Source organism: Peromyscus eremicus, chromosome 10 (genome assembly GCF_949786415.1).
Source record: "Peromyscus eremicus chromosome 10, PerEre_H2_v1, whole genome shotgun sequence".
Lineage (NCBI taxonomy): Eukaryota > Metazoa > Chordata > Mammalia > Rodentia > Cricetidae > Peromyscus > Peromyscus eremicus.
The window spans coordinates 1,100,001-1,113,505 of record NC_081426.1 but is presented as its reverse complement, the minus strand read 5'-3'; the positions used below and the strand labels follow the sequence as shown (position 1 = coordinate 1,113,505).

The following is a 13,505-nucleotide window of genomic DNA, read 5'->3' as shown; positions in this document are numbered from 1 at the left end:
AAAAGACAACTACCAGTTTTAAACACTTTACATTGGATTGGATTTTTATATATTGTATACAAATTATATATATTGAGATTGATAGTGTTAGAAAATGCTATATGTATATTTTAATCTTGTTCAAGATTATACAGTTCATTTAACAATGTAATGCAATTTGCTAGTCCTTGAATGTTATTATTACCAACTATTAGGATATAAAGAAATTAAAGTAGTTAGACATTACAATCGAACTTCTAGTCATATTAGGTATGTTTTCAAGGTTAAGCAGAGATATATTTTAGATAGACAGGTCATTTTCAAACTCTTCAGAGATCTACAGAATATGGCATTTAACATGTTTTAATAACTTAGAATTTTTTCTTTTTTATCACTATGAGACATGTTGGCTTCTGGCAGCACCAATCTACTTCAGAGAAGATATGGGCAGTGAAGAAAACTGCATATGGAATTAACTTTCATTGTGGCAAAAGTTAGCCACTTGGCAACAAAGTGCCCTCATATCGACTGCTGAGAGTATGCTATCCAAAATGGACATACAGGACACAAAACAAAGGACTGCTTATCCTTGCCAAGACAACTGTGGTTGTAGCTTTGGCAACAGGTGTCCTCTGAGGCCAGGACAATATTGCACTATCACTAAAGTGGCTTTGTAATCCAGAAAAGGTACAGTGCCCCTTTCTTCGAACGCTGCTGAACAGGCAGTGGACAGATGGTTTCTGGTGTGCAGTGGAATAGTAGCTGAAATAGTTATTCTTAAAAGAGTAACTAGGCTGATGGAGTATAATCTCTCAATGGTAGACTGGCATTTAATAAAGGAGATGAAGCCACCCACAAGCCAAGAAGAATAGGCAGCCGAATTCCAAAAACACCAGCTATTTCCAGAATTTGAAATCCTGAATCATGACAGGACACTGATGGAATTCAAGTTTATCTGGTACATGGAATACTCACACTGAATGTGAGATCAAGCTGTAGGCCTTGTGTACATCCTACTTCACAAATGAGTCTGTCAGATACACTAATCCTATAGGCTGAAGATGATGCCCCAATGTTGTGGAGAAACCTTGGATGATTGTCCAGGCAGCTGGTTGTTTCTGTCAACTCACATTTTACTCCTGTTTTACTAGGTAATATTATTTCCTTCTTTGGGTCTCTGAGGGAGTTGAAGATTAGATAGTCATAGTTACAGTTTTCCTTGTTAAGAAATTCAAAAAAGAATCTCACTAAGAAGTGTAAAGTGTGTAAGTTTATACACTTTTGAAAGACATCATAGGATAGTTTTCTGTTGGTAATACAAGTTAGGATAGAAAGTGAATTAGGTACATTTTGAACTCACCAAAAAATAACAGATAATGGAATATTTTCTCTAAATTTGTCAAATGCAAATGGACTAGACACTGTTGATGTATTTATTGCTTGTATATATTGTATATAGTTATTGTACTTATTGTATATAGTTTTTCTTATATTAGTTATAACTTTTTTAATTCTTTTTTACTTTATTTAGACAAAAAAGGGGAAATGTGGTGATATTTTATTTGTATGTTAATAAATAAAGTTTGCCTGGAGATCAGAGGAAATAGCAAGCCATTAACATAAAAGTCAGGCAGTGGTAGCACATACCCTTAATCTGATCATGTGGCAAGCAGGGTCTCTGTGTGTTCAACGACACACTAGGGAACAGCCAAGTGTGGTGACACACACCTTTAATCCCAGTACCAACCATAGAGACCTGGAGGTTTGTACAGACAGGCAGTGATAAGGAAGTGAGGTAGCTGGGCTAAGAGCCAATGAGAGGGCAGAACAACAAGGCAATAAAGGCCTGGGTAGACAGGAAGTAGCTCTCTTAGGAAGCTATGGCAGCATGGTGAGTTAAGGTTAGCTGGTGGCTCTCACTATTTCCCTGATCTCTAAGGCTTTTGCCCCTATATTTGGCTCCATGTTTGTTATTTAATAAGACCATTTAGAAATTCATCTAGGCCCACCCACATCAATCATTGATCAAGAAAATACACCATAGGCTCGCCTGCAGGCCAATCTGATGGAAGCTTTTTCTTAGTTGAGGTTCCCTTGTCTCAGACAACCCTAGCTTGTGTCAAGTTGACAAAAAACTACCCAGCACCTTGTAAACCCTGATCTAGAACCTTTTATATGTAAAAAACAATGGCTTTAAAAAGGATCCATTTCTCCACAGGGACCAATAAAGGGAGAGGAATGTCTCTCTTTTGATCTACTCAAACATTATATCTATTACAATTACACATAACTACTAATCTCAACTGCGTGAACATATGAGATTTTCTAAAAATTCACACAGTAGACAACACCTAAATGTGAAAAGATGAAAGAAAACATTCAGATTCTTGATGGTTATGATATGTAAGAATTCAAATTCAGTGCTGGAGAGATGACTTAGAGTTTAGGAGTACTTACTGTTCTAGGACCTGAGTTCAGTTCCCAGCATCCACGTGGTGACTTACAACTATGTGTAACTCCAGTTCAGGGGATATACAAACTCATGATGATGTACATAAACTCACATAAGCAAACACACATAACATAAATAAAACACACCTTTAAAAAAGAATTCAGGAGGGCACGAGAAGGGTCAGTGGTTAAGAGCACTTGTTGCTCTTGCAGAGAAAGGACCTGAATTTGGCTCCCAGTGCCCATGTCAAGAGGCTTACAACCCTCCATTACTCCAGCTCCAGAGAATCTGAGGACTCTGGCATTTATGGGCACTTGCTCTCACATACCCACATGCAGGCACTCATACCTACATATAATTAAAAAAATACAAAGAAGCCTTTTAAAATAGAATTAAATTTGATTCAACTAATTTCTTGAATGAAGTCTTATAAAATGAAAACTATAAACACAAGTCAAAGTCCATGAAGAATGTTTGAAATCCATTCTTAGAAACTTAATTAAAATAAGAGTTGGTATCTAGCCATTGATATTTTACAAACAAAGCCAGGATTCATTCAAATGTGCAACTTGCTCTGTACATGGTGTTAACATAGCAGGTTTTGTCTTGTTTTTGAGATAGGATTTCTCTGTGTAGTCCTGGCTGTACTGGAACTCACTCTGTAGACCAGGCTGGCCTTGAACTCAGAGATTTGCCTACCTATGCCTCCTGAGTTCTGGGATTAAAAAGGTGTATACCACCACTGCCCAACTGTAACTTAGCAGTTTTAATTTGAAAACATTTCTTAATTTTTTATGGTTACTTAGAAAACATCAGTAAATATTTTCCTCTTGGAAATAGCACTCTTTTTAGCAGAATTCATTTAAGTCCTACATAAAAATATTACAAATGTAAAAACTGTAGCTCTCATAATATATTTTAGATGTTTTCATTTTATTTTTATTTGTGTACATATATGTGTGTGTTTGTGTGTGTTTCAGTGTGTGTATGTATGGGTGTGTCAGTGTGTATGTGTTTGGTGTTTATAAGTGTGTATGTATATGTATATATGTGTGTATGTGTATATGTGTGTATGTATGTATGTATGTGTGTGAGTATGTATGTGTATGTGTGTGAGTTTGTGGGGGAGCATATGTATTCAGATGACTATGGAGGCCACAGAAAGGTTTCAGATTCCACAGATGCTGATGTTACAGGTTGTGAGTGAGGAATATGGATGCCAGAAGTTGAACGCAGGTCCTTTGCAAGAGCAGTAAGTGCTTTTGACTGCTGAGCCATCTCCCCAGCTCCCTGTAGTAGTTGAATAAAATTACCCCCAATAGGCTCATAGATTTGAATACTTGGTGGACAGTTGGTGGACCTGTTTGGGAAGAATTAGGGGGTATGGTCTTGTTTGAGGAGATGTGCCCTGGGGGTTGGCTTTGAGTTTTCAAAAGCCCAAGCTATTTCCACTCTCTCAGCCTTGTGGTAGTAAGAGGACCAAGCAGATGCTCTAACAGGCTGCTCAGTCTTCTCTCAGAGATCAGGCCTCAATTTCCATTTCCTGAGACTGAACAAGCAGTTTCTGAGGAAGAGCCACAAACAAAGGGCAATCAATCTCCAACACCCCCAACAGCAAGGAGGCCTGGTGGCCTAAGCCATGAACAGCTTAAGATGACAACCAAATAAGGACAAAGCCTGGGACTTGACAAGACCTGCTCTAAAATGGAAAACTGTAGCCCTGACCAACCCTTAACTAACACCAACCAACTAGAAGTTACTAACATGATTACCACTCACAATAGCCAATCATATCTAAGATGAGCTAACTTCCTTGGACACTCCCCTTAATTAGGCTTAAAAGGAGCCCCCACTTTCCTCTTGGGGTCTTTATCATCTTGCCTTTGTGTGTGATGGCAGGCTCCAGCATGCTGGAATAATAAACACTTTTGTTGATTGCATATGTGGATGGTGGTCTTTTGCGGGACTTCTCCTGGACCCTAACAGTAGTTGTCTCAACAGTAAGCTCTCAGCTATTGCTCCAGCACCATGCCTGCCTGCCTGCTGCCATGTTCTATACCATGGTGGTCAGGAACTCACCTTTTGAAACTAAGACAAATTCTTTCTTCTATAAATTGCTTTGGTCATGATTTCTCTTCACAGCAACAGAAAAGTAACTAAGATGCTCCATATGCCAGATTTTAATAAGTAAAAAAATAAATAAATGCAGCAAGAAAGCATACACCTTGGAGCAAAAGAAACAACAAACAAAAACTCATCTTAGGAAAGTAATTTTACCACTGGGTCTGAACCTGTAACTCAAAACAACATTAAAATAAAACAAGTAGTAGGTTAGCAGCCAAGAGTTTGTTTCAACTTAAAATGCCACCCTTCACTGATTAGATTAACTTTTCCAAATTACAAAGTTTTATGACACAAATCCAATATATGACTGGTTCTTACAGGGACTCAGACATAATGAAGCATGGCCATTTGTTAACTGTGGATGGCAGCCAGGAAACTGTGTAGTGGTATAAAGGGCACTTTCACTGTCAGCACAAGATAACATTGCTGAAATTCCAAAAATGAGGCACAGTTAAGTGGGCTGGCGGAACAGAATGATGTGAGGTTGCTTTCTACTGGCCTTAGTACATGCTGTTATAGTTTGTATGTTGTAAAAGACTGGTGCAGAGCTGAAGTTTTACACAGTCTAAACTGTCACAGTAAATTTTTTTAAATTTTAATTTAATATCTAAACACCATCTGCATAGGAATTGTTTCAGGCCAATGTTGGGACTTTTTCTTTGTTAGTTTAAATTACATTACGACTTTGAATTAAATTTGAGTAATATGTAGTACCTACTTAAGAAGGTATAGTCAGTAGTTTGACATTTAACTGCATATTCAGTTGTTTATTCAACCTGTTGAATTTGATCACTATACTAGACCCTAGGATATAATAATGAACTTAGTAATGAGGAATACCAATAGAAGAGGGAGAGAGAGGGGGAGAGAGTAACACACACACACACACACACACACACACACACACACACAGAGAGAGAGAGAGAGAGAGAGAGAGAGGAGAGAGAGAGAGAGAGAGAGAGAGAGAGAGAGAGAGAGAGAGAGAGAGAGAGAGAGAGAATATGACAGGTTTTAAAAACTAAGTTCTAATCCAGTACCAATGCAATGATTAATGACTCATATACCCACCATTTATTATTACTGTATAAACACTGTGGTAGAACTTCAATTTTTGTTTTATTTAGTTTTTGTAACAATCCTACAATGTTATCTAATTATAGTGTTTTTGTCACTTAAAAGCCAAAAAGAACTTTGTTTCCTTCTTAGTAAGTTCAATGGCTGATGTCACTAGAAAGTGTTCTAGTACTGATGCCACTTAAACCTGCTAGGTTATGATTTTCCCTGAGAATCTACAGAACCAAGCTTGCTGAGCATGTGCACCAGAGCTGCTTGACTTCACATGAATCATTTCTTAAATGGTGACTTTTTTAATGGGAAGTTTGAGAATCTTCTCTTCATAACTTGTTTTGCTACTTCATGATATGCAGGTGTGTGTCCTTTTTTTCAAGTCCAGTTATACTCAGTGAGCCCTTTGGATGCCTCTTATAGGGAGGTTTCCTTACCATTTCAGAGGCTGAGCAGAGTGTTAGTAAAGCACAGACACTGGAACCAGCTACCTGCTGTGCCAATCATCTGCTGTATGGCCTTCAGCAAGTTACTTAAACTCTGTACTAGCTGAAGGTGCCATCCTGAAAAATGCTGCTCTCATATATTGATTATTGTAATAGATCCTGAGAAACAATAGATTGTATGGAAATCAGTACGGAAGTGTGAGGAAAATTAAAAATGGAGCATTTACTCAAAGTTTTCTAAATCAGCACACCACAGAGACTCTTGCATATCCATGTTTATTGCTGCACATTCACAATAATCAGGAAATAATAGAACCCATCTAGCTATTATAGATGAATGCGTGATGAAGGTGTGGTACATACACACAAAGGAACATTATGCAGCCATGAAGAAAAATGAAATCATGACATTTGCAGCAAAGTGGATGGTATAGAAATCATTGAGTGAAGCAAGCCAAACTGAGAAAGACAAACACCTTGTGCTTTCTTTCATATGAGAAACATAAATTTAAATTTTATATGCATGAGAGAATGATTGTGCATTATGTATGTAGATCATAAAATTAGAAAGGGGATTATAAAAGGAGAGATCTTAAGGGAAGGAGTGGAGAAGGTAATGGAATGGTTGAAAGCAAGGTGGGGACTATGTGGGAGAAAGGGAACTGGCTGGGGGGAGTACAGGGGGAGGAGGGAAGTGAAAGAGACTAATTAGACAAATGCCATATGAAGCCCTTGATGTTGTATGAATGGATGTAATTGTCGTGCTAGAAACCTCATCCAACTACTGAGGGATCTGGATGCAGAGATCCATGACTAGGCCCCAGGTGGATCTCTGGGAGTCCAATTAGCGAGAATGAGGAGGGTTTATATGAGAGAGAATTGTTGAGACCAAGGTCGGATAAAGCACAGAGACAAATAGCCAAACAAACGGAAACACATGAAATATGAACCAATGGCTGAGGGATCACCAACTGGATCAGGCCCTCTGAGTGGGTGAGACAGTTGATTGGCCTGATCTGTTTGGGAGGCATCCAGGCAGTGGGACCGGGTCCTGTGCTCACTGCATGAGTTGGCTGTTTGAAACCTGGGGCCTATGCAGGGTCCCTTGGCTCGGCCTGGGAGGAGGGGACTGGACCTACCTGGACTGAGTCGACCAGGTTGATCTCAGTCTGTGGGGAAGGCTTTGCCCTGGAGGAGATTGGAATGGGGGGCGGGCTAGGGGGAAGGTGAGGGGGGCGGGAGGGGGGAGAACAAGGGAATCTGTGGCTGATATGTAGAACTTAATTGTATTGCAAAATAAAAGTTAAAAAAAAAAAGAAAAACATTTTGAACTTCCTTACACAGATTAATAAATATTTTCAGTCTAAAATGATTTTACCTGACGATATCATTATAGTTAACTGAGTCACATTTTATTAAAACTATAATGCTAGTAAGAGTCAATAAAAGATTCCTTTTAGTGATCTTTAATTGACCTCTGTGATTTGGTCAATCTAGCTGAAGATATATTTTCTACATATCTATACAGAAAATAGAAAGTGATCACATATAGTGTGAGATCAGATTCCAATGTATAAGAGGTCCTTTCTCTACCAGAAGGAAAGTCTAGGCTCCAGTAGTCTTCATTTTTTTTTTAAAGAGTCCTCTATTATTCATACGTATGTGTGTGCCTTTGTGAGTTTATGTGCCCCATGTTCATGAAGGAACCCACAGAGGCCAGAAAATGGTATCAAATCCTCTGTGAGTGGAGTTACAAGTGGTTGTGAACTGCCATGTGAGTTCTAGAAGCCAAACTATGGTCCTCTACAAGAGAAGCAAGTGCTCTTTAGTTGCTGAGCCATCTCTCCTTCTTTTCTTTATTAATTTTGAGATGGAGTCTCACTATATGGTTCCAGTTGGCCAGGAACTTGCTATGGTGACCAGGCTGGCCTCGAATTCACAGAGATCCACCTGCCTCTAACTTCTGAGTGCTGGGATTAAAGGCCTGTGCCATCGTGCCTAGCTCTTTAGTAGTTAATGTTAAGACAGGGTAGAACTGCTGTGTGCGAAAGCCTGACTTGGAATAATGCTTTCTTATTCTCTTCATTCTTGTCCTCTCCTGTGTCTGCTGACATGGCTGAGGTTCCATTATAAAGATCTGCTTTTCTTTTCTGCATTTCTTTTTAGACATTGCTTCTTTATTCTCTTTGGCTCACCAGTAGGCTTCCATTCTTTCTCACATGCATGCCATAAAAAGTTTCCTTACATTTGCTTCATCTTTATTGCTTATTTCTCTGCTACTATTTTATGGAGTCTTAGGACGTAGAAAATGTAGCTGTCTGTGCTCACTCTACATCATGAGTCAGAAGCATAAAACTGCTTTCTAAAGGAGAGGCCATGGTCAGAAATGACTAGTTAGCCCTTTTCATGACCCCTACTCTGGAGCTAGGAATCATGCTGCATACGATCATTTTCTATTTTCTAATGCTGTGAACTTTGGTCTAGCTAACCTATGTATCTTCAACTAGACTGACCAAATCACAGAAGTCAAAGTATTAAAGATCTCTAAAAGGAATCTTTTGTTGACTCTCATTAGCATTATGGTTTTAATAAAATGTGACTCAGTTTACTACAATGATATTGTCAGGTAAAATCATTTTATATCTAAAAATACTTAATAATCTATAATAGTATTTCCCAAGTTATGTATTTTAAACATCAATCATGAGATGATCTAAAAATAGGAGTGAGATGATAAAAATTAGGGAAGTATGTTTTGGAAGTCATTATGCTTGTTCTTGTTAATTTTTTTATTTAACTTTTAAATTCATGTTTCATAAAACTTAGTTGACTATTTCTTCTTTTTTTAAGCACTTAGCTATAAAGATCAATAACAATTAGCATCAAAATGCTCTGATATAAAGCAATTTAAGAGAAAAAGGATTCGTTTTGGTTTACAGTTCCAGAGGAATAGAGTCCATCATGGCAGGGAAGGCATGTAGTCACACTGCATTGACAATTAGGAGGCAGACAGAGAAAAGAAGAAGTTGGGTTGGGCTATCCTAAGGGGTGGGGTGTCCACATCCTGAAGGTTCTACAAACACATCACTGTCTGGAGATCAAGTGTTCAAACACAAAAACTTATGAGGGACATTCCACCCCACAGCAACCAGTGCCCCTCAGAGTAGACTTTCAGATTCTGCCATTTAGGGCTAGATGCTATTTTAATAGTTAAAGTTTTTAGAATTTGGTGGCAAAACTGAAGTTTCTGACTTTAACACTGTTGTAACTAATGCACAGTGTCTGGAGATCTGCTATCCACTGGAAAGCCTTTCAGAGGGCTATGCTGTCCATGTATTTTCAACTCCTGTAGAGAAGTTATTTTCTCAGAAGGTGCCCACACATCTAATACATATTAACTCAATAGCAGAAAAGTGAGTAATAAAAAAGTTTTACCATGGCTGACATTACCTATTCCACAAGAAGGTTTTCGCATCCTGTTGTGTTTGACTGGCAAAACCAGCGGGCATGCTGGCTTTTGAAAATCACTCCTCTGGGTGCTGTTGGTGTCATAAGATGGTTGGGAGACAGGTTCTCCTGCTTCACTATGTAACCACCATTTTCTCTACATAGAAAAAAAAATGGAAACACACTGTTAAATAATGATAGAAATTTTCATTTGATGCTTGAAGTTTATCAATATTCAGTGATTTAATATAACAAAGTATTAGTCTAGAATTAAAATATTATTCACTTTTTATGTGTATGGTGTATGTGTGTGTGTGCATGTGTATATGTGTATACATATGGAGAACATGACATTGGGTGTCTTCCTCTGTTGCACTTCCATTTTATTTATTGAGACAGGGTCTGCCACTGAACCTGGAGCTCACTAATGCTGCTATACTGGCTGGCTAATGAGCTTCAGGAATCTGCCCATATCTGCTTCCTCCTCCCATCCCTTTTCTGTCCTGGCCCCCAGTGCTGAGATTACAGACATGCCCATCTTAGAGATCCAAGCTCTGGTTCTCATGGTAACACAGTGAGCACTTTACTGAGACTATCCCCTGGGATTCTTAAATATAGAAGTAAATGTTTTCACAAGGACACTAGCTTGTAAATGGTATCTAAAAACAGTCATATATTTTAGTTAAACTATATCTGCTCAATTATTACACTACCTTCTAGTAATAGAGACATAAAAATTAATACAGTAGTTATATTTGTTCTTAATTTCTTTTTTTTTGTTTTTGTTTTGGTTTTTCGAGACAGGGTTTCTCTGTGTAGCTTTGCGCCTTTCCTGGAACTCACTTGGTAGCCCAGGCTGGCCTCGAACTCACAGAGATCTGCCTGGCTCTGCCTTCCAAGTGCTGGGATTAAAGGCGTGCGCCACCACCTCCCGGCTTGTTCTTAATTTCTTATACTTATTTTATTTATAGACTATGCACACATATGTTAAACATGATTTAATCTAAAATTATATTCTTTTCTTTTTATTATTGCAAAACAAATAATGTATTGTCTAAAACGATATTTTGCAAACTTGCTAGTCCATAACCCACCCTATATCATGGAATACATTTTAAATCCTACAAGAGCATATAATGCTATACATATATAAAAGTGAAACACAACTGTCATGAAATTTTTGTTATGATTATTGCAGGACACTTTCTATTTTACTGCTTTCTCTTCTATTTCATGTCATAATTCTGAGCATAACTCACATAACTCACATAATTCATAAATCTGTAAATTTTTCAAAAAAAAAAAACTGCCCTAAGGGAAACTATCTCCAATGTTACTGAAATGTCAGTACTAAATGCTGTGTAGAAAAGAGAACTGATGGATTCTTAGCATCTGTGGCATTTCAACCCTTAGAAATTGAGAGAGCAATGAACTGTTAGTCAACTCTGACGAAAACACTAAAACTGCTTGATCAAGGAGGAGAGGCTTGAAGGAAGGCAACTCCACACCTGGAAGTTCGGGATCTGATTAGGGTTCAATGTGATCGTGGGTGTAAGAAATTAAATGTTGGATTGGTGAGAAGGCTCAGAAGGTGAAAACACTTGCCAAGTGTGGCAGTTTAAGAGAAAAATGTTCCACACAGGCTCAGGAATTTGAATAGTTGGTCCTCAATTGGTGGTGCCTTTTGGGGAGGCTTAGGAGGAACTGCCTTCCTGCAGGTGGTCCTGCTTGCTCTCTCTGCTTTGTGCTTTCCTTTGAAGATGTGGGCTCTCAGTTCCTTGCTCCTGCTGCCATTCCTGCCGCTGGCTGCCCTGCTTCCTGCCCACAATAGGCTCTTATCTCTCTGGAACCATAAACCAAAATAAACTTTCATAAGTCACTTTTGGTTGTGGTGTTTTGTCACAGCAACAGAAACCAAGCAACCCTGGCAACTCGAGCTGGATCCCCAGAGCTCACAGTGGAGGGATAGAACTGGATAGAAAGTTGCCCTCTGATCTCCACACATGCATTACAACACACCAACCTGCTCACACATACAAATAATAAAAATAAATGTCTTTAAAAATCAGCTATGCCGGGCAGTGGTGGCGCACGCCTTTAATCCCAGCACTCGGGAGGCAGAGCCAGGCGGATCTCTGTGAGTTCGAGGCCAGCCTGGGCTACCAAGTGAGTTCCAGGAGAGGCGCAAAGCTACACAGAGAAACCCTGTCTCGAAAAACAAAAAAACAAAAACAAAAAAAAAAAATCAGCTATGAGTCTATAGTAAAAGATGTCTATGATTTAAGAGGAATGAACATGTGATTATAATAATTCTGACAATTAAGGCTCCACTGATACAAAGGAAGAAACATTCCTAGGCCCATCCCATGTAGCTGCACAGGAGTCTGCTCTCAAATAAGCTTAGCTTCTAAAAGGACAAGTATGTGTGAAAGAAGAGCATATTCAGAATACAGTCTAACGGGGTCAACTTGACAGACATTGTTGAGAAGTTTAGAAATAGAATAAAATTGTGAAAATGCTGAAGACAGAAAAAATATTATTTTCGAGGGATGGGAAGCAAGAAATCAAGAAAGTGTAACAATATTGAAGGGAGCACTGTTCCAAGCTGAAGTCATAGCTACTAAGATCCAGGTGGTTTGTGAAGAGATAGTCTTAGACTGGAAAAGATGGGATGCACATATACCAGAGGATCAAGACCTGAACAGGACACAAGGGAAACAGATCTCAGTTTATTAAATCAGTGCCAGTTTTAGGCCAACAACTTGCAGCCAATAGTAATGAAATGATGGGCAACTGTAAATACATTTCACAGAAACTGAGGAACTAGGAAATTCAGGACAATAGACTGAAATTGACTAATGTCTTATATTTCCAGGATTAACTAAAACATGGACTTTTAAGTCAAGAATGCTTGGTATAGGTCTTAAGAAAATACTAGAACAGATTACAAACAGATGGTGTCTTCTCACTATCTGGCTAAAAATAGTCATTTGCTACTGGTCTTGGACTTCCTGCTTTCTCCTCCATCCCATAATTATGACAGTGCTTATTATGCCCAAACTCTAGAATATATATGCCTTATTTTACTTACTGTCAGCACAATTCTAAGGTGGGCGCATCCCTTTACAGATGAGAAAAGTACAGAGAGAATAAGAAATACTTACAGGTACAGCTGTTAGCCAACAGCCACCGTCTGTACGTACCCTCAATTCTGTGCTTACCCACATCATCTCAAAGCACTAAGTGTCTTAGTCTGTGTCGCTGAACCATCATTGATAGGTAATTTGTAATGTGTTTAAGTTTATTGGCTTTCAATTCTGGAGCCTATGAAGTGTAAGAAGAAGAGAGCCAGGTGAAAGGAAGGCTGAGAAGGCCAGCCTTGCCCTTGAAGACAGACTGGGCCTACCCATGAAGGCAATGCCTCTCAACACTGACAGTGACATTTAAACTTCAACATACATTTAGAGGAGACATACTTTGAAACCATAACTGTAACTATCCTGAGGATGTTTTCCTATAAAAAGATTGTAAGGCAGACAGTTCTATCATTTACTTTGGGTGAGCAGAAACTTACTTTGCTAGTACTTATTTTGCTAGTGATTCTGGGCAAAGGATCCATTAGGGAATGTCTGAGGCCTTCATGTTTATCACTAGAGCATAATGCAAGCAGAGATCATGAGTTCACCTTCAAGCAAAATTCCTAAAGAATTTTTACCAAAATCGTCTCTTTAATTTCACAAATATAGAGAAAATAATGAACACTTTTTCCTAATGTCTGATTGGTAAATTGAGACTCTTTAGAGTGCTTTCAATATTACTAAACACTAGCTGCATCTTCTCTTCAGTGGTACCTTCATTACTTTCCTGTTTTGTTGGACTCTCTTCCCTATACCTGCAAAGTGTGGTCATCAGAACATGTATGTACCTGTGTATGTGTGCATGCCTTTTGGTCCAGGTAAAAGGTAATAGCAAACATCACTGTTCCATGGCCC

General features: G+C 38.7%; 1 protein-coding gene across 1 annotated transcript in view; it reads right to left on the bottom strand.

The window, feature by feature from the left end:
* Positions 1–13,505, bottom strand: part of C10H2orf73 (chromosome 10 C2orf73 homolog) — a 65,255-nt gene that overhangs the window by 16,817 nt on the left and 34,933 nt on the right. Inside the window, exon 3 of the mRNA XM_059275146.1 lies at positions 9,517–9,670. Within this exon, the coding sequence (XP_059131129.1) occupies positions 9,517–9,670 (154 nt within the window). The remainder of the gene's footprint in view (positions 1–9,516; positions 9,671–13,505) is intronic.